This window comes from the organism of the source record quoted next, unplaced genomic scaffold, assembly GCF_019419815.1.
Source record: "Pyrus x bretschneideri cultivar Hongxiangsu unplaced genomic scaffold, Pyrus_bretschneideri_v1 Contig4, whole genome shotgun sequence".
Lineage (NCBI taxonomy): Eukaryota > Viridiplantae > Streptophyta > Magnoliopsida > Rosales > Rosaceae > Pyrus > Pyrus x bretschneideri.
The window spans coordinates 2,014,328-2,041,877 of NW_025999723.1; the positions used below are offsets into that span (position 1 = coordinate 2,014,328).

General features: G+C 37.8%; 6 protein-coding genes across 8 annotated transcripts; 3 read left to right on the forward strand and 3 right to left on the reverse strand.

Annotated features, from left to right (window-relative positions):
- Positions 1 to 2,043: 2,043 nt before the first annotated feature.
- Positions 2,044 to 4,934, reverse strand: LOC103958214 (probable polygalacturonase). The gene is made up of 5 exons (XM_009370456.3): positions 4,788 to 4,934; positions 3,875 to 4,198; positions 3,361 to 3,656; positions 2,913 to 2,983; positions 2,044 to 2,794 (listed from the first exon to the last, which is right to left on the reverse strand). Exons 1-5 carry the CDS (start codon positions 4,809 to 4,811, stop codon positions 2,091 to 2,093), a joined length of 1,419 nt encoding a protein of 472 aa, XP_009368731.2. The 5' UTR covers positions 4,812 to 4,934; the 3' UTR covers positions 2,044 to 2,090.
- Positions 4,935 to 8,059: 3,125 nt separating this feature from the next.
- Positions 8,060 to 10,736, forward strand: LOC103958212 (beta-carotene hydroxylase 2, chloroplastic). The gene is made up of 7 exons (XM_009370455.3): positions 8,060 to 8,573; positions 8,685 to 8,744; positions 9,006 to 9,077; positions 9,380 to 9,514; positions 9,762 to 9,887; positions 10,290 to 10,346; positions 10,490 to 10,736. Exons 1-7 carry the CDS (start codon positions 8,172 to 8,174, stop codon positions 10,565 to 10,567), a joined length of 930 nt encoding a protein of 309 aa, XP_009368730.2. The 5' UTR covers positions 8,060 to 8,171; the 3' UTR covers positions 10,568 to 10,736.
- A 4,091-nt stretch (positions 10,737 to 14,827) lies between these two features.
- Positions 14,828 to 16,483, forward strand: LOC108868011 (UDP-N-acetylmuramate--L-alanine ligase-like). 2 transcript variants are annotated; one of them, XR_007251302.1, is made up of 3 exons: positions 14,828 to 15,174; positions 15,416 to 16,069; positions 16,142 to 16,483. XR_007251302.1 is itself a non-coding variant. In XM_048565799.1 (3 exons), the coding sequence occupies exons 1-3, from the start codon at positions 15,157 to 15,159 to the stop codon at positions 15,822 to 15,824; spliced, it is 231 nt and encodes a 76-aa protein (XP_048421756.1). In that variant the 5' UTR covers positions 14,828 to 15,156; the 3' UTR covers positions 15,825 to 15,863. The 2 variants fall into 2 exon arrangements, 1 of the variants encoding a protein (XP_048421756.1); XM_048565799.1 differs by lacking the exon at positions 16,142 to 16,483 and having other exon boundaries at positions 15,416 to 15,621; positions 15,818 to 15,863.
- Positions 16,484 to 16,958: 475 nt separating this feature from the next.
- LOC103958218 (septum site-determining protein minD homolog, chloroplastic-like) lies at positions 16,959 to 18,339 on the reverse strand. The gene has a single exon (XM_048564894.1). It carries the CDS (start codon positions 18,193 to 18,195, stop codon positions 17,212 to 17,214), a length of 984 nt encoding a protein of 327 aa, XP_048420851.1. The 5' UTR covers positions 18,196 to 18,339; the 3' UTR covers positions 16,959 to 17,211.
- Positions 18,340 to 20,251: 1,912 nt separating this feature from the next.
- LOC103958217 lies at positions 20,252 to 23,022 on the forward strand. 2 transcript variants are annotated; one of them, XM_009370461.3, is made up of 2 exons: positions 20,252 to 20,434; positions 21,624 to 23,022. In XM_009370461.3, the coding sequence occupies exon 2, from the start codon at positions 22,035 to 22,037 to the stop codon at positions 22,677 to 22,679; it is 645 nt and encodes a 214-aa protein (XP_009368736.3). In that variant the 5' UTR covers positions 20,252 to 20,434; positions 21,624 to 22,034; the 3' UTR covers positions 22,680 to 23,022. The 2 variants fall into 2 exon arrangements, with proteins under 2 accessions (XP_009368736.3, XP_018505635.2); XM_018650119.2 differs by having other exon boundaries at positions 21,627 to 23,022.
- A 277-nt stretch (positions 23,023 to 23,299) lies between these two features.
- LOC103958220 (deSI-like protein At4g17486) lies at positions 23,300 to 26,430 on the reverse strand. Its single transcript, XM_009370465.3, has 4 exons — positions 25,863 to 26,430; positions 24,948 to 25,209; positions 24,510 to 24,577; positions 23,300 to 23,862 (listed from the first exon to the last, which is right to left on the reverse strand). The coding sequence occupies exons 1-4, from the start codon at positions 25,995 to 25,997 to the stop codon at positions 23,578 to 23,580; spliced, it is 750 nt and encodes a 249-aa protein (XP_009368740.2). The 5' UTR covers positions 25,998 to 26,430; the 3' UTR covers positions 23,300 to 23,577.
- Positions 26,431 to 27,550: the final 1,120 nt, after the last annotated feature.

Here is a 27,550-nt window from a genome sequence, read left to right on the forward strand (position 1 = left end):
AGTTATTACTGTCGACGAAAATCCTCCAAATCCAACTTTCGTTTCCCCAATCCCATTGTTTCCAAAACCACACACAATGTTTATTGTAATTCGTCCCTGGAGCAGAGGCTGCTCTCGCTAAACATGTCTGAGATTGAGATGAACAGCGGGAAGCTGCAGCAGCACGGGCGTGTGTTTTCCGATCAGTTGTCATGCAATAAGGCTAGTGGGAGAATCCGAAATGGTAATGTGATGGAGTTGGGACCGGTTTCTGTGCGCTCGCAAATGGTTAAGGATGTGTGGGGGGGGGCAGTAAGTTTAGTCTCAAGGAGCTTGAGGTTGCCGCGAATGGACATTCCAAACAAAATCTGATTGACAAAGGGGACTATGGAGTTGTTTATCATGGCATTCTGTCCGATACTTGCGCGGCAGTGAAGAGGCTAGTGAGTGACAGGTACTCAAGTTTATCGAATCTATATATTTTCGGTGATTATTGTCAAGGTGAATGCTACATATTCTGTATAAATCAACAGATTCCAAGTTGAGGACTTCACAGCAGCGATTGTGAGGCACAAAAATCTCGACAAGTTGCTTCGATACCGCATCGAAAGAGTGTACAGGTAAGAGAATTTTTCGACATGGCACAATTTTAGATGTTCGAAAGACAGCTAATGATTTGATTTTCCTCGCAGTAGATTGCTTGTGCATGAATATGTAGATAACAAATGTCTGCACCACTGGCTCCATGAATGCTCTTTGGACTAGTCAGCTAATGATTTTATTCAACACACGAACTTGTGGTCATATGATTTCAAGTGATGTTTTTGCAGATTGGCCTACCTGCACGAGGATATTGAACCGAAAATCCTACGTAGAAGCCTAATATCTAGCAATGTGCTGCTTGATCACCAATGGGATCCTAAGGTCTCCGAATTTGGCCTTGCAAAGCTCTACAGTCCTGAGTGGGGAATCACTATAATGGAATCATTAGGGTTAGTTGGCGGAAAAATCCGTATGCATATGCCTGCTGATGTTCACTATTGGAACATTATTAATTGTTAGTTGTCGATGATTTTCTTATCGTTCTTGAATTGCATGAAAGTTCAGTTACATTGCTCCGGAATATGCTTCTACTGGTGCTTTCACTGAGAAATCCGATATTTATAGCTTTGGAGTACTCGTAATGGAGATCATAACGGGGAGGAGCCCTACAGATCGCAGTCTAAGTATGAGTTCTTAATTTCGAAACATGTAAGGGTTTGTTTTTTTTCGTTCAAATGTGTGATACTTACATAATGACTACTCAACTGCAGCCATATCTGGTTGACTGGTTAGAATCCATGGTTGCCGGATAGAAAATTGCTTGCGTGGTTGACCCTCAAATGCCGGAGAAGCCATCTTCGGAGGAACTCAAAAGTGTACTTTTGGTTGCTCTTCGTTGTGTTGATCCCGATTCAGAACATAGGCCTCGATTGGGAGAAGTTATTCACATGCTTGAGCTGCGTGGCTTGCTGCTTTGCAATTTAAGGACAAGTATTTCCTTTCAATTAGCCCAAATTTGCAGATACGAACTTGATTTTCTGCCTAATTTTTGAATATATTATGTTTCATTTTTTTTCTCTGCAATGAGAAGGATCAATGGCTTAAGAGACAAACTTCTTCTCGTTCTATTTGCTGAGAAGAGAGCTTCTGCAAGACCAGGTGATCGGATCCCTAGAAAAACAAACGTGCAAAGCAGCTGCAAAATCGCTACAAGAAAATCGTGTTGAAGTTAAAACAGTAATCCTGAAACTCCGTTGAAGTTAAACGAATAATCCTGAAACTCTCTCCAGACATAACATTCATCAATCAGGGATTTTCATCCAAAGGCAAATGGAATAATCGGAAATCTTCCCAACAGAACAGAGATTTCTTGTACATTCGTTTTATGCAGTTGAGATTGTTAATTTTCTTAGTTTTCCACCAATTAAGACTGTTTGCTTGTGGTGATTAATTAGTAAAACGATGGAGCATAAATAGTCTGCAGAAACAGAAATAACGAAATTTTTTTTATGGTTATTAAAGTTCATACTGCAATGTTCTTTTAGTATAAGAATTCCCATCTAATACACTCAGAAGAAGGGGGTGCTTGCAGAGCAAGTCACCAACTTAACATCCTCGATCGCCAACCTATCCTCAGGGAAAGCACAATCAACCACTTCTTTCTGCTCGGGCAACAAATCGCACGCCTTTGGGGTCACATTACTTGTGATTCCCTCAACATTAGTGCAGTTCCATTGCAATTTTTTCGGCTTCTCAGTTAGTGTGATGGTCACATTCGAAATGCAAATTCCCTTAAAAGGATCATTAGGGATTCCGTCCAGCCTTGCGGAATAAGTAACATTTTCTGCCACAACCTGCTTGTAATTGATGTTTGTAATCTCAGGCAACGCTTTAGGATCAAAGCTGGGGTCAGGGTGCGATCCATAAGAGCCGGTCATCCAAAAGACATACTTCATTGTCTTCAAGGTCATTCTTCTCACATAAATGTCTTTGACATAAGCTCCTCTTCCTACGGCAGTTTTGATCCTCACACTCGATTGAGTGTCAATGGCTGTGATGTCCTCAGCTCTAACATCGTGGATTCCACCCGACATTTCACTACCTAGGGCAATGGTGGCACTGTCAGGTGAAATGCAAGTGAGCCTTCTGATCACAAGGTGCTCCGTTGGGATTCCTACTTTGATTCCGTATTCGTCCCATCCACTCTTAACTGCAATGCAGTCATCTCCAGAGACAATGTAGCAGTCTTCGATTCTTGTTTGTGAACAAGAATCTGAAAATTAAGCAAACAAAAAGGGTGAGATTAAGAGCTTATTAACCATGTTTATTTCCCAATTAAGCACTAATGACCAACAACAAGAACAAATTAAGTGGTAGCAAAAATTAGGAACCTGGGTCAATCCCATCGGTGTTGGGAGAATCAACTGGTGCAAGGATTGTGAGCCCTTGGATTGTTATATTGCTGCAAAATTTAACCCAGATTAATGTTAAAGCACATTGACAAATACACATAATATATAGGGAACTTTAACGAACACATTGACAAATACACATAATATATAGGGAACTTTAACGAAAACATCCTGGTACTGTTCACTTTAACGAAAGATTACATTTTTACACTAAAAAGTCAATCATTGTACTATTCACTTTACCCTTTATTTTGTCCTTATCGTTAAAACTCGAAGTTTTCAAACCATTTTCAATAGTTTTCCTTCATATTATATATGCATGTATAGTGCGAGAAATTTTTTAGAACAGCCGTCACATTGTCACGTGAGTACCACTACATGTCGATGCGACCGTCGTGCATTGATTATAAAACAAGGGGCACATTACCTGCTGTATATGGGATGGACAAACCACGAAGGGGAATTGACCAAAGTGAGATTAGAAATTTGAATCTGATTAGAGTACATGATCTCGATCATGTATGGTCGGGTGAGGGTCAAGTGACCTTGTTTGAACTTTGCCCACCAAGAAGCACCTTGGCCGTCGATTGTGCCGTTGTTACCGGTAATTACAACGTCGGTGAGGTTTGTTCCGAAGACGAGACTGCTGAACCTTCCACCGGGGGCATCTCTGCCTCTCCCATATGAAGGCAGTACTGGAAGATGAGGCCACTCTGACTCATCCTGTGTTCATCAAAAGTATGACAAAAATATAAGTTCAGTGAAATAGTGACCAATTGATAAATATACACGAAAAAAAATTTGATTACGCGATTGTCCAATCACCATAAATATGCGTCGGTTATATATAACTTCTTCTAATTACGATCGAGCCCAAAATATCTACCAAAAAAAGGTAATAACTGAAGAAATATTGACAAAAAAAGGGAAGAAATACAAACCTGAGTCGCAAGAATCACGGCATCCTTTTGGAGGAAGAGGGTAAAGTGGCTAGTGAGGTTGAAGCTTCCGGTGAGCCACCTTCCCGGCGGCACAATAAGCTGCGCTCCGCCGTCGGATGCAAGCTGACTTAGATGACCAACGGCAGCCTTAAAGGCCTTTGTGTTGGAAGTTTTTCCGTCTCCAACGGCTCCAAAGTCGGTCAAAAGAGCACTATGTTTTCTACAGTTTATGGCCGAGTAATTGATCGTGCCCGAAACCGGTTTTCGACATTCTGCCGCTGTTAGGAAGAATAATCCCAGCGCAACAATAATCGCAGAAGCAACCTGTAATTGTTTAAAACGACATAAATTTGTTAATAATAACAGAAAAAAAGGAATTAGCCTTCTAAGCGAAACATACGGGAACAAACTAGCCCTCGTTGGCTAGATCATCCCCTCCCAATAATTTAGTTTAGATTAAAATAAAATATCATATTTAAAAAAAGAAAGAAAAAAATCATCTGGGAATGATTTTGAAAATCCCATATCGGAAAAATTGATAAAAAAAAAATTACAAATAAAATAAATGTTTTTGTTTCTAAAAGGCTACAGTGTAATTAGCAACAAAACCATGTATTTTATTTGTAATTAGACTCACAAAGTCATTTTAATCTTCTTTGACCACCATCATGTGACACACCAATGGTGAGAATCAAAACTCTGGACCTGCCGTGTCAAATACAGGACTAGTATTCATCACCAACTACTAGGTCATCCGGTGGTAGTTAATTTAGAGATAATATCGGTGTTGGATCATTGACCGGTTATTTTAAAATTTGACAAACAAAAATGACATCACTAAAGATTGAACCCAGAAAACAAGCAAATTAACAAAAAAGTAATTGAAATAGTGGTGGAAAGCAAGAGAACTTACATGGAATTTTGAGGAGGTCTCCATCGTTTGAAAAAAGAGGAGTTGTTGAATAATGTTTTAGTGCAAGGAGGAAGGATGTGGAAGTTTATTTATAGGGGTGCAATGGATTTCCTACACATGGTAAGATATCTGAATGAAGACCGAAGGGACGGATACGAAATAATAACTAACCACCTTTTGAAAATTTACCGTATGTATTTGGTATGCCAAATATTCAACTCATCATAATTAATACCTAGAATTAAAGGGAATTAAATCCATGTAAGTGAACAAATTAAACCATTACGTGCAAGGAAAGTTCAGCTTTCCTTAAAAGTATGGGTCTTGTAGCCTTAGCGCCTTGTGTCTTCATCTTACCTTGGTTTGATTCATGAATCCCTTCGCGCTCAAGTCATGTTATTGGCAATCCTTATTGATGGGCGATCTGTAAAAATCCAAAAAGAGGCTAAGACTCCTCTATAAGTCCCCAAAAAGAGCTTTCAATCCTTTATCGAATACAAAGAATACTGCAGTGTTGTACAAATAGAGTAAAGAGAAATATATATCATTTTATATATTTCACAAAAAGAATTTACAAGTATTAAATACAGTTTTGACTGTTCCAAAGTAACAGAAAACAAGTCATTTAACAAAAGAATAATCAGTTAGCAGTTACAATAGACAAGTAAATAAGAAGATAGTCAATCGTGAATTAGGTGTAATTGCCATGATTTGAGATTGTTGACATTAGTGGAGAGGTTTTTGCCATGATTTTAGGACAGCCCTTCTATGTTCATTGAGTGGTTAAAACAGATAAGGGACATGACTTTAACTCGCTTATTGTTTTTCAAGGAAGTGGGTCGCTTGTGAAAACGGCCTTGCTAAAAGCAATCACCGTTTCAAAAATTTCCGCTTAGTTCCATTTAGGCCACGTTTTTGCTTAGCGTCGTTTAGGTCATGGCTAGTTGCTAGACGATTAATCATCGTCTCGATTAATTGTAGGTGTTTGAAAATTAAGAAATTATGTCTATACTTAATTTGCTAGGTGGTGACTCTCACTTAGACAAAAAATCGATAACTTTCAATTTGCATTTTTATTTTCAATAAATTGTAAGAAATTTGTTGAATACTTGGATAAACACATATTATGTACTAGTTTCTCATGTTTTAATATGTGCTAATACTTTATAATATATGTCAATTTATTTTATAATTTATGTATCTCAATACAATTATGTACTTTAAAAAAAAAATTAATTAGATACTTATTTATATATCATTTGTTAATTTCAATGAAAATTAAAAAATAGCATAAACGTCTGGGCGCTAAGCCTTTGCAAGGCGCTAACCATTTAAAACCTTGGAAGTAGCTAATCTAAAGAGAAGTGAGATACAGTGCCAAAGTTGAAGCTCTTTGGGCCTTTGGGCTCAATTCGATGGGGTTAAAAAATTTCTCTAATGCACATCACTAATTACACATTTTATATTATATTATATACACACTAGCGTATGGGCATACATAAAATGTGTGGAAAATTTTTTTATTTTTGTTTTTGAAATAGAAGGAGATAGGAAGAGAGTGATAGAAAATGTAGGACTGGGAAGTTTTTTTTTTATTTTTTATTTTATATATATATATATTTTAATTAGAGATATATTAGGATTATATGTAGGTGAGGTTTTAAAAAAAAAAGAAAAATTTGATTGTGTGAAATTACATTTCTGCCTCATATTTCTTATTCATTTTTTGATTTAATTAGAGGGTTAAATTGGTAATTTCATAGGATTTTGATTGATAATTAATGTTTTATTAATTTGTAGAAAAGAGATATAATAAGAACTGTCAGATTAAAATGGACGGGCGAAATGAAAGCTTTAATTCAAGTTAAAACCGGGGCAAATAAACCCGACTTGCAAACCATAAAGTTGAAGACCCGGTTAACATCACTCCCTATTTTCCTCCCTCTCTGGCGAGGCCCATTGGGCTTAATGGGCCTTCCAAAGGTATCTTTTTCGGCCAGAAATTAATGCATGCACGTTTTTTTTTTTTTTTTTTTTTTTTTTGCTTTCTCGTAATTATGGACAAAACAAATTAATGACCATTGACTCCCGTTATCAGCAGATTGTCCACGTGTCGGTCTTCGACTACTAGAAATTTGCCACGGTACCTACCTACCCGTCGAGCCCAACATTCCCCGCCAATTAAAATCCCGAAATGTGCTCGATCCGTTAGTGTGTGAATACGCAAACTGCTACGTGGCATTATCCAAACAGATAGCAAACTGGAACCCCAAAAAGGGCCAACCCGGTGTCGTTTTGTATCAACATGTTGCTGTGATTCGCTGTCTTCTTCTTCGCAATCCTTCGGTGGCCCATCAGCCTCACATTTCTTAGACCTTGCCCGGAGAAGGGAGAATAATTTATATAACGGATTAATTTTTATGGTGTATTTTTTATCTATTAATGTATTGTTATGCGCATAATCATTTTACGCTTAATAATATCTTATTAGATTGACACGTGATCCGATAAATTTGTTTTATGTTAGTTTTTTTTCTCTTGCCTAACAAATTGCATCCCCGCTTTTCTAATTCTCACCCTTCTTGTTCACACTAAATTACCAAAGTGGCATGCCATATTCAAACCGTTTGTTTCCCTTTTATATTTCATGTGTTTTGCTAATTTTATATGTGAGTTATGTCAGCTAATTAAAGTAGTGTTAAAAAAAGTAATAAAACTTCAGTTCAGATTTCTATTTTGAAAATTATAATAAATTGGAGAAAATACTATCCCATTCATTACAAAAATAAAATCACTCACTAACTAGTAAGATTTTACACTCCTCTTTTTCTCTCGTTCACTACCTACTTAATGAGAAATTTGTTAGTCCATTGAGAAAACAGTATGACATACCAAATATTATGACATAATTAGAGGTACGTTTAATTGTTTAATGTCTAGTCACTTATATTACAACACTTCATACATCAGATCGTAATCACGCTAATCTCGGAAACTAAATTGACTAATTTTGGCCACGTGAATGGTTTGCAGTAATTTGGCCGACTGGCATCATTTCTTTAAAAGTTTTTGTGACTTTTGTCCATTCGAGTGAGAAATTTTATATTGTGACGGAAATATAGATGGTACATTATGTGTTTTTACGTAAGTGGTGGAAAATTTTACTTTTTAACACTTATATCTCACTATTTGTATAATAACACGTTATTTACCATTTCGTGTGTCAGTCAACCTCTTCATTCGACTAGTATTTAAAGACGTTATGGTTGCGTATTGTAAGTTTTGAGGGACAGAAACTTGTGGTCTCCCCTGACTCCAATTCCACCCACCTTCAACTCTCTCTCTATCTCAACGCTCAGCCTCACCACCAACAAGTATACTTCCATGGCGGTCGGACTCTTCGCCGTCACAACCCCCACCCCCTTCCGCCTAATCCACTCCTCCTCCTACCACCTCCCAAAACCCAACCGCACCACCGTCTTCTTCCCAAATCTCCGCCACCAGAAGTCAGCACTCCACAGGGCTCGCCGGAAACTCTGTTTCACCGTCTATGTAGTGATGGAGGACCAAAAACAGATAACCAACCTCGACAATTCCGCCGGAAAATCCCCGGAAGCCGCCGATTCTCAGATTCCAATTGTAATTCCGTCGGTTCGCGTGGCGGAGAGGCTGTCGAGGAAGAAATCGGAGAGGTTCGCGTATCTTGTCGCTGCCGTGATGTCCAGCTTAGGGATTACTTCCATGGCTGTCATGGCTGTTTACTACAGATTTTACTGGCAAATGGAGGTAAATTTTTAAATTTCCAAGTTTTAAAATTTCTCTCTGCTCTCAAAATTATAAATCCCACAAAAAATCATAGATTATTATTATTTTTTATATATTTTATTTTGTTCATAGGGTGGGACTGTGCCATTGTCTGAAATGCTGGGTACATTTGCTCTATCTGTTGGTGCTGCTGTAAGTTCACTCACCGCTTCTTTTTTACCAAAAGCAATATTCTATGCTACAAGCAAGAGTTTAAACTGCTTCTGGTTCATGCAAGCGCTTTCTATAGAAGCACTTTCAAGCGTCCTCAAGGAATCATTTAGATTTCCGATAAAAATAATACAGTTATATCAGAAACGCTTATAAGCAGAAGTGCTTCATTCATAAGTAGTCCTAAGACAACTTCTCAATTGGGGAAAATGCTAAGTTGAATTTGGTTTTGTATGTTTCTAGGTGGGAATGGAGTTTTGGGCAAGATGGGCACATAAAGCTCTTTGGCACGCTTCCTTATGGCATATGCACGAGGTTTGTACCTTCAAATTTGGCTTCTTTTCACTTCTTAGGAACCCAAAAGATTGAATTTTTACTATTTTCTTTCGTTTTCGAGAAGCAAACATGCAATAACAAATCCAGTCTTTTACTAAGATTTCAAATACCTGTCGCAAATTCAATTTGATTATGTTTCGCCTCTTCATCGGAGAAAGATGATCCAATAATTCCCTCTTAGCAACCAGACAGTATTTGATATGGTTGATACGAATATGTTTTTAATACGAGCGACATTCTACTATAAACTAATTTAAACTACGCGATGAACTTCAATGCAGTCGCACCACCGACCCAGAGAAGGTCCGTTCGAGCTTAACGACGTGTTTGCGATAATCAACGCCCTTCCGGCAATAGCCCTTCTCAGTTATGGTTTCTTCCACAAAGGCCTTGTTCCTGGCCTTTGTTTTGGTGCTGTAAGTCTCCCACTTCCTTCCAGTATCTTTATGAATACATGTGTTTACTGTTCTATTAACGATCTTAAAAGAAGTGTTATTAACACTTCAAAAATCTCATTTTAAATGTATTTTTCTTTTTAAATAGAGAAATTTGGAATATAAAATGAGAATTTTGAAGTGCTAATAACAATTTCTGACTTTAATCATAATTAATTAAATTAATTAATCTAATTTCTGCTGTTAATATATTGACTTGAAACGACAGGGCCTTGGAATTACGGTGTTTGGGATGGCGTATATGTTTGTCCACGATGGCCTAGTGCATAAAAGATTCCCAGTGGGGCCAATAGCCGACGTGCCCTATTTGCGAAAGGTTGCTGCAGCTCATCAGGTAAACTATACCCCATACGGATTTGGATCTCATTCGGATTCAAATTGTGGAGATTTTGAAGATTTTCATATTTTAGCTATTTATTATACATCGTGCAGTCAGAAATTATTTGATTTTTTATTTAAAATTAAACACAAATAGTACCTAACGAAAATTGATTGTATGATGCAATCAGTTAGGATGTGAGGATCCCTACAAAATAAATCCGGAGAGGATCCTCTCTCCCATACACAAACGCACACTATGAAATAATACTTATCGTATTAATTTACGTACTTATCATATTAATTTGCGCCCATAATTATTGATTAATAACATGATTAGGCATTTAAGTATGAATTTCTGTTAAACTGAATTTAACTGTCAAGATTTTGTTTTGATTTGGATGTTTTGGACCCTCAGCTCCACCACTCGGAGAAGTTCGAGGGTGTTCCATATGGTTTGTTTCTTGGACCTAAGGTTAGTCATCAACTTTGTCCCTGTCTTGAAAATATTGTTTTTAATATCGAACTTGAGTGCAAATGGAGAAACAAATTGATTTCATCAACTTGACTAATTTCAAGTCTATTATTTTTTATTTACTGTGTAATTTGCGGTTGTAGGAACTCGAAGAAGTGGGAGGACTAGAAGAATTGGAAAAGGAGATCGATAGGAGAATCAAAGCATACAAGGGCTTATAACTAGATCGAAATTTTCAGTGTAAAAAAAATGATAGAGATAAATTAAATGTGTTTTTGTGATCAATAGTGTGTTACATGCATGGCTCAGCCAGCCTACTTGCATATCTTTGTATGTTTTGCCAATCTGCTGAGTGTATATTTTGCAATGAAGAAAGAAGGCATTTGTGTATTTTGTTCCACTTACGTACCATGTCGTTGGACCACCATTTTTCAGTTGTACACAAGTTAATATTTAAATGAGTAGTGAAGGGTGCATTTTCTAACGCCACGTAAGGTCATAGAGGGTAAAAGTAGTCCTTGATTATGTTTTTATTTTATTTTTAGAACAAACGATATTATCTACGTTAAGATAGTGGGATAGGTTAAGTCTCACAATAAACTAGTAATAATGTGGTTTAAATTCTCCTTTGACGAAAATTGAACCTAAAATCTCTCACTTACAAGTAAAGAGGAATATCATTACCCTGTAGTGCTAAGTAGCAATCCTATGGTCATTGACTACGTTTTAGTCTTTAAAAAATTAATATTTTAAATACTATGTTAGGGTTAAATTTTTTTTTTTATGTCCAAAGGTGCATGATTGTGTTTTATTCCTCTTCATTTTTTATTACTTTATGTGGTTAAATGTCGTCCGCCCTGAAACTACATATTGCCTGCTGTCCTGAGGTCAAACTTAGCCTGATGCCCTTTTGATTACAATTTTATAGGTCAAAAGGTTAAGTTAGTTCATGGATTATCACATCCATGATCAAATATGCTATCACTTTCGCCGACGTTTTTAAAAATGTTACTTCTAACTGTGCATGAAATGCGATGAGGACTGAGGGAAGACTTATCTTTAGACCATTTATTAATTTTGTTTAAAAAATATTATTATTAAAGAGATAGAGAGTTCGAAGCTATCATCTTAAAACATTCGTTTATTTATGAGTGTTACATCTATTGTCGAACAAACTCGTACAAAACTTACAATTGTATGTGCAAATTAAGAGAATATTTGGAAGGACTGCTTCGAATTTAATTTATACATTTTATGCATGAAACATTTTGGGGAAGAGCTTAACTTTAGATTTAGACGTTCGTTCATATGTATACAACTTACAAGGAATTACTGTGAGTTAGGCCTCATCATGCATATTGCGAGCTAGTTTTTAGGTTTTTTAAATCTCACCAGTACGAAGGGAGTTTTATTGATAATAAAAAAAAAAGTTATATCTAGTCAGATACGACATAAACATCTTGCAAACTAGCTAGTTGCTCCATAGTAAACGTAAGTAATCATGTTTTCACTAACTAGGAAAATTGATTGGAACTTTTTCTTCTTCTAAGCCATCAAATTGATTTTAGTTGGAGGCCACTTCTATTTTTCTAATGAGTAATCTAAAACCTATTTATCCGTTAAGTAGCTAGATTGACACCCGAAAAGGTCAAGATTTAGGTTTGGTTTATGTTGGTTAAAGATCAATGAAGGATGGAGGAGCTTGTGTTTGGTAGGTATGCTTTTGTAGAAAATTGGACATGCAGCCCACGCGTCGAAAGCTTGTAATAAAACATTCAATACTCCTCCATAAAATAATCTCACAGGAATATCTTCAACTGATAAAAAAAGACGACCTCAAATCAATAAAATTCTCTACTTTTTGAGAGTCGGGAGATGAATGTCTATCTTATACAGCGCTATTTCTGCAACTCGAACTCGTGGCCTTTGATCACAAACAAGCAAGTTTTTTGTTGCGTCAAGGCTTGCGACGCAAAACGGACATCTCTAACTAATAAACATAAAAAAGTGAGTGTGTGTGTGTGTGTGTATAATTTCAAAGAAAAAATAAGAATGAGTCGTGTTCATATCAAGTAGATATGATATTATTTTTTTCCAACTTTATTGTGTTTCAATTTAAACTACGTCTCTCAATTTGGTCTAATTACGAGTAAGTAATATCGCTTATAATAAATAAAATCAAAGTGTGATTGAGTTTGAACAATTTTGAATTTTAATCATGTCCTTTTCGAATAAATAGGGTTTATGTGTGATTCAATCGGGGAAGAGAGGAGATCTCTTCCATCAAATGTTTAGAATCAAGTGATCCAGATCGTTTAAATTTGATCAAACGGCTACAAACAAAGAACTTTTTTAAAAATTATAATAATTATAACCGTTGGATCAAATTTTAACGTCATGCGGCTTTGACCGGAACTCTTCCCATTCAATTATGCAAAAGCTTGTGACATGAAATAAAGTATAGTAACTATAGTTACTCAGATATACATCCAATATTTTGAGGCTACGTATTGTATGGAGGTCATACTCCAAACTCTAGGTTTCGTGGTGCTGACTCAACTCAACCGTGCATATAGTTAACCTAATTCATATCGTGTGTGTGCTGTTGCGTCATGAAGCTACCGCGTTTTGTCCATTTTGTTTGGTCATGCCATTGCTCGACGTGTGGAGTCTCGTGCGTTTTGTGTCACAAATGATGATGTAAGACTCCAATAATTTGAATATAATTGGATTAATATATACAGTTGACTTCCAATCGAGGGAGAAACTATTTGTTGTTCAAAAAACGAATTCGTACAAAGGATGTAATTTTTGTCGGACGGCTGGTTGAGACGTGAATCCAACTCCAATCTAATTATTTAATTTGCTTTTTATGATATGTGAGTAACTTGATTAAGTTGACGTAAACTCAATTTTAGTTTAGCCTAATAGACGTATATTTAGCCGAGTTAACTAGAACGATGTGTTCCACTTCTATACTTAAGTTCGAATTAACTCGCAATTGATCTAGATTGGACTTGGATTATCCAAACTATTCGAATAACTCGTTTGACAAGTGCTTTTAAACGACAAAAATCGTTTTTAAATAAAATGTTTTTGGAATCAAATTTTAGTAAAAATGCAAGTTAATTTTGGAAAAGCACTTGAAGTATTTCCAACAAGAAACACAAAACTAGTATTTCTAGCAGGAAACACTTCAAGTACTTTTGAAACTCAAAAACATTTTTTCTAAACACTTTCAACCATTTAAAAATACTTACAAAACAAGCGTTAATTAAGCATAATCAGCTTATGAGTGCATGGTTTGGAATACCATAATATCTTTGGTGCAAGTCCTTTTCCTTCTTTTACCAGTAGGAAATTAGAGTTATCCATTAGGTAAAAGTATCTTGTTACGCATCTGACTTTATATGACTAGTGATTGTTTGAAAAGTTTTCATTTTGTTGGTTAATATTCTTTTATCTTTTTTTTTTAATATTATTTGTACTAAATTTTACACTGAACTAATCATAATAATATGATTTAAATTCACTTTTAACTGAACTAATCACAATAATATGATTTAAATTCATTTTTAACGAAATCAAATTTAAAACCTTTTCCTTAAAAATAAAAAAGAAAATCATAATTTCAAATATTTGGTTTGATGTGGTCAAGGTCGGCGGAAATTCACCACCGTGGGACCAAATAAATTGACAAGCAAATTTCGGTTGGGGGCCTTTGGAATTGGGACCACGTTGGTCAGTTGGTCTCCTACTGCCTCACAGCCTCAGGCCCAGAGTAATGAATTCACGAAAAGCTTTTGCCACGTGTGGTGGTGTTATTGCTCAATCAAATTAACAAGCCGAAAGTTTTCACAAAAATAAATAAAAAAAAAAAAAATAATAATAATAATAATAGCATGCTAAATTGAGTAATATCATTATAAAATTAGTATTTTGTTTTGTCCATTTTAATGAATCGGGTGCGTGTGTGGAGGTAAAAATAATGTGGTGCTCGTAATGCAATAGTATTTATTTTTATTTTTTATACAACGATAATTTATTAGGCGATAAGGTATTTGAGCTAAGTCACTATGCCACACAACTAGAACGCCACATATGGTATTGCACTCATTATTTATGAGAGTTGAATTTAAAAAATTTCACTTACAAGCGAAGATAAATAATAATGAATACCGTTGTCTTGTAACCATATTTTCCTTTTGTTTTAATTAGTGATTATTTTTTAATTCGAGCAAAATTTACAGTGAAAAGAAGCTATACACTTGACTGTATTGATTTAGATAATAAAAATTACAGAAAATAAAACACATTGTTTGAAGTTAAAAAATAAAAAAGGTAAACTGGGCCTTTTGGATATTAACTTAAGTAATAAAGAAGGATTGGGAGTTATTGGGCCGATGTAATGGGCTTTACAGCCCATTTCAGATTGTTAAACTATCCATTTCTATATCTAGGAATCCACGATCCAACTTCAAAAGCCGTTACTTTCCCGGGAAAATCTGTGTCAGTGTCACACCAATGGATTTCCCGGCAAAATCAACGCCCAAAACCCTCCATTTTCCGGCCAATATCATCCGGAGATCGAAGATCGACTTCTAGATATTTATCAGGGAGAGCTTTGTCCAGTGCAAAAGCAATCGAATGTCGAAATCCGTGCGATCCTCGAGTAAAAATAGCCGCGGCAGCATCTCAATCTCGGCGGCGTTCTCGAAAGATAGTTATCGATAATCCGGTGGTTTGAGAAACGAAAAAGGGCTTGATTCACTTTGTGGGGACTGGAGGTTGCGGATTGTCTGCGCTGCCCATGGTTGCCCTGCAACAGGTAAAGTGAAGCTTGATTGAAGCCTTAATTCTCTGTTTGGTTGCTGAGAAAATGTTGGCAAATGACAGAAAATGAAAGAAAACAGTGCAATTCCTTAGTTCAGGAAACAATAAAAACGTGATGGAATTATTCCAATGTCATTTGACTTGGGTCAATTTCAATGAGTGTAATAGACTACATAGAACTGCGCAATTTTTAGGTTTCTTGAATTCAACACTTTTTTCTTTGAATTTTTTCGTAGGGTTATGAGGTTAGCGGCTCGGATATTGCTTGGAGTAGCTTCATGGACGGGCTGCAGGAAGCAGGGGCATTGTTGCACACAGGCCATTCGGTGGCTAACACACAAGGGAGTGGCGCCTCGAGATTACCTGGAGCTGCGGTTGTTTCAAATTCTGTTCCCCATAACAATGCTGAGATTTTGTATGCAAAGTCCGTCGGAATTCCCGTGTGAGTACATCTCTGCTAATTGGTATTTGATTTGAAGCAATTAGAAGTTCTTTAGGTGTGTAATGTTATAACACCGAAAACTTCGACTAGAAACTGTAAATCTGAATTCCAAATTATTAGTCTAGCAGTTGTGCGAGGTCGAGTTTGTAGATTGTGTGCAACTGTATATATGACGATTACGCTCATCATCCAACAGAATTTAGTGCAGTTATTCAAGCTGCACGCCCGAGGTTCCCTGTCAAGTCTCTTATGGTCGTATTCCAGCCTCGTACGTACAGGTATTCACTCAAGATGAGAACAATGCAGAATCCCTTTAAGCAGTTTCTGGTATCACTAGCACGATTCATATAATTGCGCTAGACTGATTGGTGATACGCAGTCGTTTAGCAGCACTGAAGGATGACTTCGCCGATGTCCCCGTGGTGCAGATCATGTCGTAGTCGCAGATGTAAGTTGCCTTGGCAGAGTCCTTGGGTTGTCTTATAGCTAAAGAGCCAAATGAAATGGTGTATGATGTCAGGTTTATGCTGCTAGAGAAATAGATGTCCAGAATGTATGTGGAAGGGAGGGAGCCCGCCATCTGAATACATCCCTTCTCTGGTAATACCAATGTTTTCAAATTGTTTAGAACACAATTGTTTCTGAATTGCACGCAAAATATGACTTTAAAAGATAAAAATTCACACGTCAGGATCAAACGAAAACTCGTTCGTGCTCCAAATGGTTACCTACGAAGGATTCTGGTAACCGGATGATTTGAAGATTGTTGAACATGAGGTTTGGTGGCTTTACAGGGTGATGTGGTAGATATGTTAGTATCACAAATATTGAACAAGCCTCATCGGGAAATCGTTGTTTTAACGCTTGGAGCAGGTACTCAATCTTCTTATAACTAATCTCATAACATTATGATCCGTCGAAAGGGTCTTGCTCCACTGCTCTGCTTCTCCATAGATTCATCACTAAATTTGGAGACTGAGGCACACCACAAACCGGAGATGCAAAGTATGTGACCCGTTCGGAACTACTCTTTCGTATACAGGAAGAAAAAGGTTACTAAAGTGGTCGTTTGGAGGAAGCAAAAGCAAAAGCTTCGACTTTGGCTGAAAGAGATCACCATATAATCGAAACATACTGTCCGGAAAACTTATTGTGAACGTTTCAAGAAGATGAAATCGACACCATAAGAACTCTGTAGTGAAGAGGAGAAGCGGAAGCCAAGCGATGAAAGTGATTGGGTTGGAAGTTAAGCATTTGAATCGGTGCGACGAAAAAGAGAGCCATTCGATAACAAATTCATCAATGGCAAAGATCAAGCATGAACTTTTCAATACGAATAATCGAAAGAGAGGTACCAATTTTACTTGTTTCTCAATCAATGTAAATACATCACACTAATCCTTGCATTCCCTAAAAATAAAAACTAGAAATCTATAATTCTAGCGATCACTAACAGAGACACAATCACAAAATTGAACTGACTTACTCTGTACACAGCTTCACTCAATTTCCCTCCACTCCTGAACATTCATCTGCAGATAAAAAACACAAGCAAAACAATACTTGCAAGCTTCAAAATTGCAGCACTTTCTACCCTCCGAAAAACGAGAAGAAGCCGCGCTTCTTGGGCTCTTCCTCCACCATGACAGCCTGCATACTATCCTGCTCAACAAGCCTCCACGCTGCCTGCTCGAAGGCCAGTCCTGCCAATGTGGGCGGCCTATTCAAAACCAGAGGGTACCCTCTGTTGGTGCTTCTGATGACCTCCGTGTCCTCCGGAATCATCCCCAACAATGCCAATCCCAACATCTCCTGCACATCGAGCACCGACATCATGTCCTCCCCTTTGATCATATCTGTCCGGACCCGGTTCACCATCATCTTTATATCCCTAATTCCATCACACTCCAGCAGCCCAATGACTCTGTCAGCGTCTCTCAAGCTTGTGATATCCGGCGTGGTCACCAGCACGGCCTCATTGGCCGGCGTAATGGCGGTGATGAAGCCGGCGTCGATTCCGGCGGGGCAGTCAATGAGGATGAAGTCCGGGCAGCCCTCTTGCCTGGCTTTCAAAGCGTCGACGACCCAGACCAGGGCCTTTCCGCCGAACCCCATCGGCAATTTGGACCGGGGCTTTGAGATGCAGAGCAATTCGAAGTTGGACCAGCGCTTGTCCCTGACAAGCGCCTGGTCGAGGCGGCAGTCGCCGTTGAGCACCTCAACGACGGTGTAGTTGACGCGGTTCTCGAGGCCGAGGAGGAGGTCCAGGTTGCGGAGGCCGACGTCGGCGTCGATGGCAACCACGGAGAAGCCGAGGCGGGCGAGGGAGAGGCCGACATTGGCGGTGGTCGTGGTCTTGCCAACGCCTCCTTTTCCAGAGGTGATGACGACGACGCGGGGGGTATCGCCGGACAATTGGGGCTTCCTGTTGTATTGGAGGATGGCGCGGACTGTGAAGGTGGGAGAAGGTTTGGGTTTTAGGGTTTTGGGTTTAAAGGTTTTTGGTGGGTTTGCGGCGGTGAGGGAGGAAGGCTTGGGGCTGAGGAGGGCGGGGAGGAGTTGAAGAGAGAGCATTGCGGCTTTTGTGGCCCTTGGATGATGAGATCAGGTGGGATCATCAAAACGAAAGGAAGGCGATGAAGGTGAACATTTTGGTGGGGAGTCTGGGGACTCTGCGACTGCGAGTGATCGTCGACTATTGAGCAAAAGGATGAGTTGTTGTAACAGCAACCCCACCCTAAAAATCAAGTTGGGTCTATTCAATCCATCCAAATAAATAGTAATCGATGAAGTGCATTTCTACTTCTAAATTAAATAGCCTAATCAATTTTTATTAAAATATTATTATAAAAGAATAATTGTATTTTTAATTTCTGACATTTTCTTTATTTATAACAAAAGAATTTATTAATTTCTGACATTTATTTATTTATAACAAAAGAATTTATTAATTTCTGACATTTATTTATTTATTTTTCAAGTTTTTTTACCAAAAAATATGGATTGTTGATCATAAATCGAACGGTCCAGATTATGCCATGTCACTAGCCGTTGGGTTTGAATTTCATTTTTTTTTTTATCGTTGGAAATCCAACGAACATGGATGTGCCACGTATCCCACGCCCAGCATCTTGTAGTGCGCCTGCACGGCAAGACCCCCTCTACGAGTTGTCGACAACACACGGCCACGTGAGCGTGTTTTCTACGTGCCTGGCGCAATAAAGAAAAGGGTTCACATGGCAAACTTCATATGACTCTGTTTCTTGCTTAGTCCATTATGTGGTGGGCTCAAAGCTGACCTTCACTTTAGGCCAGCCTATTGGGTGGGGTGGAGTGGGTTTTGGGTGGACTAGGATGGAAAAGTGGACTTTGGGCCAACTCATTTGTTAGGGATGAACTTGCTTGGAGACAATGATTGAGAATTTAAGACCCACTCAGCATCTCTATGTCCTGAGCTTGCGGACCAAGAGATGACTCTTATTAGCCAATCTTACTAACCCACTTTACAATAATAATAATAATAATAATAATAATAATAATAATAAAAAATAAAAAATTGAACGACTCAGATCTCTTTCCTGTCTCTCGAATGATCCGAATTTCTTACGCTCTGTACAAAGAAATCAGAAGTGGATCTCATTCCGTGACAAAAATAACACTTCAACAAGGATTGTGTAAATTAATGAGCATAATTAACCTTCGTCATACCAATTAATAATTTTACACATCAAAATTTGCAAATTGATTCATTCAAAATTGTACGAAATTTGACTTTATGATTATTTTTTTGTAAAAATTTGTAAAACCGATTAAAAATAACAGTGGAGGCAAGAACGTAGCCTGAATGGAAATTTTCGGTCAGAACATCTAAAACATTAACCTATGATACGATGAAAATGTCACCAAAACTATTTTTATGACGACTTTGTGTGGAAATTTGCAAATACAATTAAAAAGTGTGAGTTATTGCTCCTATTTTTTTTGGTTAAAAATTTGCCATTTTTTAGCTTTTACAATATCTTTGTAGGTGATAGAGATTTTAGAAAAAAAGAGGTAGAGAAAGATATAAGAAAGTTTAGAAAGAGATTGTAAGGGAAAATATGACGTACTTGACGCAAGCCTGCTTTGACGTTCTAGAATTCATGAAACCAACTTCACTTAATGCAATAAAACTCAGTTGTTGTTTGAGTTTTTACAAGATGTTCGTATGCGTTACAAGTTATTTGAAAGCAGATCTGATATTTATTGAGTCCCACCTCCTTATACCTAGGAGTAGGCCCGATGTAGAGGCCTTCTGCCATTACCCCATCTACATCACAGCCCCCCCCCCTTCTTATTCCTGTACTAGAATCCTCACCGTCGATCCAAATCCATAATCTTCAGATCTGTAATCCACACCGTCAAATAAACAAGCCAATAGAAACGCTTTGACGGAAAGCAAGTGGGCACCCACAGATTGCCTCGCCCCCCAACAAACCCATGAACTGAACCTAATCCCTAAAGACCAAAGAAAAGACAGATATTCCAGATTTTTACCCTTTCAAAGATCAACTCCCCCGTCCTCCCGCCACGTGTCCCCAACCAATACTTAAATTACACGATGACCCCCTTCAACTTTAATCTCTCTCTCTCTCTCTCTCTCTGGTCGGTCGGTTATCAAAATCAAAACAAACACCAACTCCCTGTTTCTTCCGTCCTCTGTTTCTCCCTCAGGAATCCGATTCCTTCCCCATTTTTTTTTTTTCCGATTTCGTCATTCCACGGATGAGATTCCGAGCTTGAGGCCCTTTCCTCTACCTTTGATTTCAATCTGGTTCGCTTTCTCTCTCTGTACGTTTTTGATTTCGTGTATTTGAATTTGGATTTAGTTGTTGATTTTTGTTTCGATTTATCTGTTTGGATTAGTTTTTTATTGGATCTGGATTGATTGGTGTTTGAATTTGATGCTGCCGTATCGGAATTGATTAGATCACGCTGTTATTTGTACGGATTTGTGAAGCTGTGCTGATTTTTTGTACGGATCTATCTGGTTTAGTGTGGATTTGAACGAATTGGATACTAGAGTCTGTTTGGATGATGAGAAAATGGAGTGGAAGTTCAATTTGTGGTTATTGAATTGAGTGAGAGAGCTTATTCGTCGGTTTTTTGTGTGTTATTTCATCATCTCACCTATACAATTACGATTGGATTAATTGGATTGGTGTTGTTTTGTAATTCATAATCGAAGCCGGTTTACGGAGTTGACTCGATTGGTATCTCTTGTTTTTGTGAGCTTTTTCTCTACTCTTTGATCCAGAGCTTTATGACTAACAAGTATCCGATGTGTATCTTTACACTTAATCAAATGATTGTTAACTCAGTGTTTGTTGGGATTTTGGATCTAGCTTGCAAGGTCTATGAGACTATGACGACGTTATTTAGATCCAGTTTTCGGTTATTCAGGTCTCTTTCCTGGGAAGCTTGACTTCACTTTTAGTTATGATGATTGTTGGGGTTAGGCATATGTTGGGGAGGATGCATTCCTGTTTTATGTTGCTTGCATTTGTTGCATGTGCTTCTGCCTGTGAGTGTCTATTTTCGTTTTCAATGGCGCAGCGCGCTATGTTCATGGTCGTGATTAAGAGGTGTTTTCTTCCTTGTTGTGGTCGGCTAAGTCTTTTGGGCTATGATCTTGATATTATGTGTTGTTTCTTTGGATAATGATATTTGTGTCTATTTTTTGTTATCTTTTGCTTTCATTGAGAAGATCGGATAAGTTGTTTTTAGATTCCCAAAACTGAAATTGGAATTGAACTGCTTTCTGAAATGTTTTCAATTGGGTTCTTTCGGTGTTGGTTGTGGTGTTTGATTGTCGATGTTCAGACACCCTTACAAGACGGGTTGCACGTCTGTTAACTGTGTCTTATTTGTTTATTTATTTCGTTACTTTTATGTGTGCATTTTAATGTTTACTGAGGTAGAAGTTTTGGTTTAACTTGTTACTCTCTTTACTATGTCTGCAGCAGGGAAGGCCATGTGAGCTGTTTGGAACAAAGTTTCGTTAGTGCTTCCACATTTGGTATTGGATGATCAGTTCCTCTGGTATGCTCAAGATGGGTAAATGCAAGGGTTGTGGGAAATTAGGAAGAATGATGCCGAGGGGTGGATCTGTGAGTGCATATCGGTTTTCCCTTCGGTTGTCACCTGTTGTTTCAGTTTGGGATTGCATCATTCGCAAAATGAGGTACTCTTACGGACCTGAGTGGGTGTAGTTGTTAGGATTATAGTAATTATATTAGTTTTCAACAAGAAGATAATTAAGTTTATTTACTAATATAGAAAATTAAGGGAACACAGTTATAGGAAAATGTATACACTTTAGGGGAATTCTCGGCAAGTTAAACAAAGGCAACGTTTTGGAGGTTGTTAGTTGAATGGATAACATGGAGTGTAATAAATTGCAACCTGTTGTGAGAAAAGTTAAGAAAAAGCAGGTGAAGGACGAATTGGATCGTCAAAAGCAGGCTGAAAAAAAGAAGAGGCGCTTGGAGAAAGCCCTTGCTACTTCAGCAGCCATCATTTCTGAACTAGAAAAGAAAAAACAGAAGAAGAAAGAAGAGCAACAGAGGCTTGATGAAGAAGGCGCTGCAATTGCCGAGGCTGTTGCGTTGCATGTCCTACTTGGTGAAGAAGACTCAGATGAAACATGTGAAATTGTTCTGAACAAAGATCAAGTGTTCAATCGTTGGAATTGTCCTAGCGACGTTGACCTATTTATGGGTGGAAGGAGGGCACGCTTTCCTTATCAAGACTCTGCAAAGTGTTCACTCGAAGGGATTGGGTGGGTGTCCAGTGCTTACAGATCGGGATACAAGTTGGGCGGCATAGGGAACAGTGAATGGTCGCTCTCTTCTGGGCCTTATGGAAGAGAGTACCCTGAATCATTTTGTGAGGATGGAGGTTGGGGTACCACCGGATTTGCAGCTGGGCTCATTGCGGCGCAGGCTGTTTCATCTCTACGGATCACAGAGGATGCACATGAAGGCACACTAGTGCTCGATGGAATGCTAAGACGGTAGATGGACATTTCAGTCAAGCTGCCATGTTACTGGAAGAGCCCTCAGCTGTATTTCGTTAACAGTGTTATGTATATAACTTCGTGGATGTGTACTAGGTGTTTATCATAAACACGCGTATCTTCTTCGGCTTGAAGAATGTTGCAATGTCATGCTCTTGTGTTTTCTTCTTCTGTTTTCCCGTCGAGGGCTGCTATATTTTTACGTGCAGTGACATTTCATGACCTTGAGGCATCAGCTGACTCATCTTTCCGATATTTTTTTGTGGATTGTATCAAAACTAATGTAGTTTCAATAATGTTAAGATCTTTTCTGGTATGAAATTATTGTGATTTATGCCGGTCTACCAGTAACTTGTTGATTTTGTGTTACATCTTACCATGTATGTTCTTCGTTTCTAAGACGTACCTCAAATAAATACGCCAAATTATATAATTCAATCCGCTCATAGGTACCAAACGAGCCATCGGTGTTAAAAGAGTGAATTAGATTGGATATCCTAACAAATTCAAAGGAATGTTCCAAGTAAATAAGATAATTTACGTAAAACTAGCCACACTACAGAGGGCTCTGATAAATATACAGCTGATCAACCGCATTTTGCGGCCGATGAGAAAATGGTGTGCGAAAATCATTTTATATGCACAATTAACCATTCAACAAATACCATATCAGAGCTTCCCTAACTCTCTTGAAAACTCAGCTATATATCAAATCATCTAATGAAACCAACTACAAGCTGAGCAATCTAATGAATATATTCCAGTTCTTTGGGGACATGAATGGGGCATAATTCTGTTCAACAAACAAAAGAAATCTTTTCATTGGTACACGACGAGGGGACTCGTCGAAGGCCCTTGCTTGGATTTGACTAGTGCACATTGGCAAAGTGTCCTTGGAATTACATACTTTGCCATGTCCTAGAATTCTGCTGCAGCGGCGGCTCTGCATCTGGTTGCTGGTGCTGCCGGAGTGCATCTTCTTCCTTGGTCTCTAGATCTGAACTACTAGATGGCTTTGCTCCTGTGGTGATTAGGTTTTTAAACCAAGCTGCTTGAAATCTAGGAGCACCTCTGTTTGAATTTCCTGCAGACTCAGGAGAAGCTGTGGCGTTATTAGTAACACCCACAAGGAAACGATATGCTACTTTGCTAGCTGTAACAATCTCTGTCTTCGCTTGTCTAAACTGCAACGACCCAAGAAAACTATCAGACTGTAAGCACTGTAGCAACCAAAAGTATAAGAAATTATTGTAAACCGTGGTAACAGGTAACCAAATTTCATGTGATTATGCAAATTATCATTAAAGCCACACCAACAATGAGTTGAATGCCGAACAGAAGGATTGGAGGCAAAGTCAAGCAAGCATGGTTATCCACATCTCATGTAACTCGCCAAAGTATTATCAAAGTAAAGTGAACTGTAAGCACAAGGCAAAGAGGACGACAAAGAAGTAGGCCGTGCTAAGTATGTTCATGGGACTCTTGGATATGTTTCAGATTATTATGCTGTAAATTACCCTTTTCCATGATAAAACGTTCACGTGAATATGATATTTAGCATATTAGAAGAACCATTGACCAAACAAAAAAGGCACATTACAAAAACTAGGGTTGGTGCTTGAAACCCATGCACTAAACACATGCCTACAATAAAAACTGCAGCTGAATCATGTATACCATGGTAATAATTGGGATTGTGAAACAAAACTAATACTTCTACATAAGAAGATCCAATCAACTGACAATGCCAGACTTCAATAAGCAGAAATGACTCCGAAAGATAAGTTATTCTAAAAGGTTATACAAGTTATGCATTCTGAAAGTAACTCACCCGTACTGCAGTGTTTCCTGCAACTTCCATAGCAGCATCACCAGCATGCGCAAAACGATTAACCCAACCTGTAAAAGAAGCTATAAGAACACATGCCATGTATCTATTTACAAGACTACATTTTCAAATTCAGAGGCACATTTCTTTTATTCTTAAGAAAAAGCTTAAGCTTAGACTCATCAAGTTTGTAACCATAACATTTTTATCAATTTTGTAAGTTGACCAAGATTACGACCAACCAACAACCAACTTGCATATCAATAGCAAAGTCACTGAACAAAAGGAAGTAACACAATTAAAATATCTCAATATAACATACACCATATATGAAACAGGAACAAATCACTGACCATTGTACATAGTTGGTCAAGTACACTCAGTTGCATAGCATATAAATCTTTAGTATAGCCAGTAAACCCTACGATCTCACAAAGTTACCTGGAAGCTTTGGCACCCCAAGCCTTTCACAAAGCTCATCACAAAAGTGATTGCAGTTTTTTGCTAACAGGTCATACGAATACCCAGGCCACTCTCTACTGAGTTCCCTCAAGATTTGGTTAACCTTGAAGATCGAACAATCTGTTGTCCCAAGGACGATGCTTTCACGATATGTGTACATTGGATTTTTTCCAGAAGGGCAACTAAACACACCAGATCCTTGTTCACAATACCCAAATGACCATTCATCCTCACCATAAACCTGTCAAATGAAGCATAAACAATTTTGATCAGAACTTTCTGCTGATAAAGAAGATACCATATGAAAATAAGTAATTAAACGGAACTACATACAAATCTGTTAATTTTCGCAGTTAAAAGGTCTTATGTAACAAAACAAAGAACCAAACTTTAGTCATTCTTCGTAAAAGAGAGCTTCTTGGCTGACCATGAAATTCAACAATAAGGCACTTCCATCATACCACAAAACATCTACTAAGGCAAACTCATAAGCAGTAAATTTCAACACTGATAAATCGCAAGCACAATAATAAAGGCAAACTCAATAACCCATCTGTACTTAGATACCAAGAATCCAATAGAAATATAACTAAATTTTGCGAAAATTTTCACTATTCAGATCAAAATCTCCATCAAGATAAACAACTTATCAAGAAATGTAGTAACTAATTAGCAAAAAATAATCAACATGTCATTTCTATAATCAATTAACATATACACACACAGAATCAAAGTGAAAATTTCCAATTGCCTAAGAAAACCAAGATCTCTCTTCCAAATTCACAGCACTCCAAAATTACACTAGCAATACAAAATTTACATATCTAACTCCAGATTACATACATTCATACACGAGCAAGCGCGAGCACACGAGAAAGACGAGAGAGAACGAACCTGAACGGCGCTGTGGAAGATGCCGCCGAGGCCGATACCGTCTTTGAAGATCTTGTTGATCTGCAGAATGGTGCTATTCGTCTTGTCCGATCCACTATTCGTCACATCGTATATATGCAGCACCACCTCCGCCATCTTCTCCAAATTCTTCACCAAAAACCCTAAATCCCTAACCCAAAACTCCCCCTCCCTCCTTCCTCCCAATTCAAATGACAAACCCTAATCCTCTCTGAAACGAAGCAATTCAATTCAATTCGAACAAAAGCACACCACTTTTCGCTGCCTCACGATTTGAATATTCTCTCGTCTCGATTTGCTCAATTGCTTTTCTCTTTCCTTTCCTTTTCTTTTCCTTTCTCGCTCTAAACTGGTCCAAATTCTTCAACTTTAGAGAGAGAAAGTGTCTAGTGAGAGAAAGTCTGCGTCTCTGCGGGTGGGTGTGTTTACCAAAAAATCTCAGAAACCGGGATCGTAAGGTAATTTTCGCGGGCGGAGGGGTAACTCGGAAACGAAACAGACCCCGGAAGTTGCGAGAAATTACGGAACTGACAGCCGTTGGGGCAACCGTCCAGTCTGTCTGCCACTGCGGTGCGCACCTCGGGTTATCATTAGCGCGACTTGGATAAGTGGGGCCCACGTGCCCACGCCACGCAATTATTAACGGCAAAAGGCACCGTCTGCTTTTTGTCAAATGACCGACCTGCCCTTGTCTTGTTCCCCGTGCAGCCAGAAAAGTCTGCACCCGTCGACGTCGGTGATCTGAGATCTTTTCGGCTTTGCGACACAATTGGGCATCCGACGTCGGTTTCATACTATTCCTCATTTTGTTTTTTGTTGTTTTTTTTTTTACGAACAAAGATATTATCCACATTATAAGGATGAAAGAGTTGTCTATGCCTCATAACATATTAGTAGTAATGTAATTTAAATTCACTTTTAGCGATAATGGAATTTAAAATTTCTCACTTAAAAATGAAGATAAATATTAACACTTGTTATGATTCGAGTTTTCAGTATTACAATGATGATATTGCGATATAATTATGTATTATTGCGTCAAAAAATTAAAGAGTACTTGATAATATTTTTATTTTGTAAAATAGTGCTAGAGTGACATTTTAAATTTCACTCTCCCATTAGAGTATCTTCAAAAGAAGGAATAAAAAAGTTCACACCAGCTATAACAGTATAAAAATAAAAATGCAAATTCCTATGTGGGACTGTGATAACAATTTCAAATCTATTTTTAGTGATCAATAAATGGATTTTATAATTTCTTTTTTGTTCTAAAAATATTTATAACAATTGTGAAAAGTAAATAATCTCTACTAATTAATAAAATACTCATTGTTAACCAAAATCCTATGAAATTACCAGTTTAACCCTCTAATTAAAACAGAACATGAATAAGAAATATGAGGCAGAAATGTAATTTTACACAACCAAATTTTGCTGTTTTTATTTTTTTAAACCTCACCTACATGCAATCCTAACATATCTCTAATTATAAATAAATAAATAAAATTTCTCACTTTCATATTCTCTATCACTCTCTTCCTCTCTCCTTCTATTTCAAAAACAAAAATAAAAAATTTTCTCACAAAGTCCATGTGCTAGTATAATAGATAATAGTTTAAATTTGACATATCGGATGGAGAACCAAAAGAAAAAAAATTAAAGTGCCACAT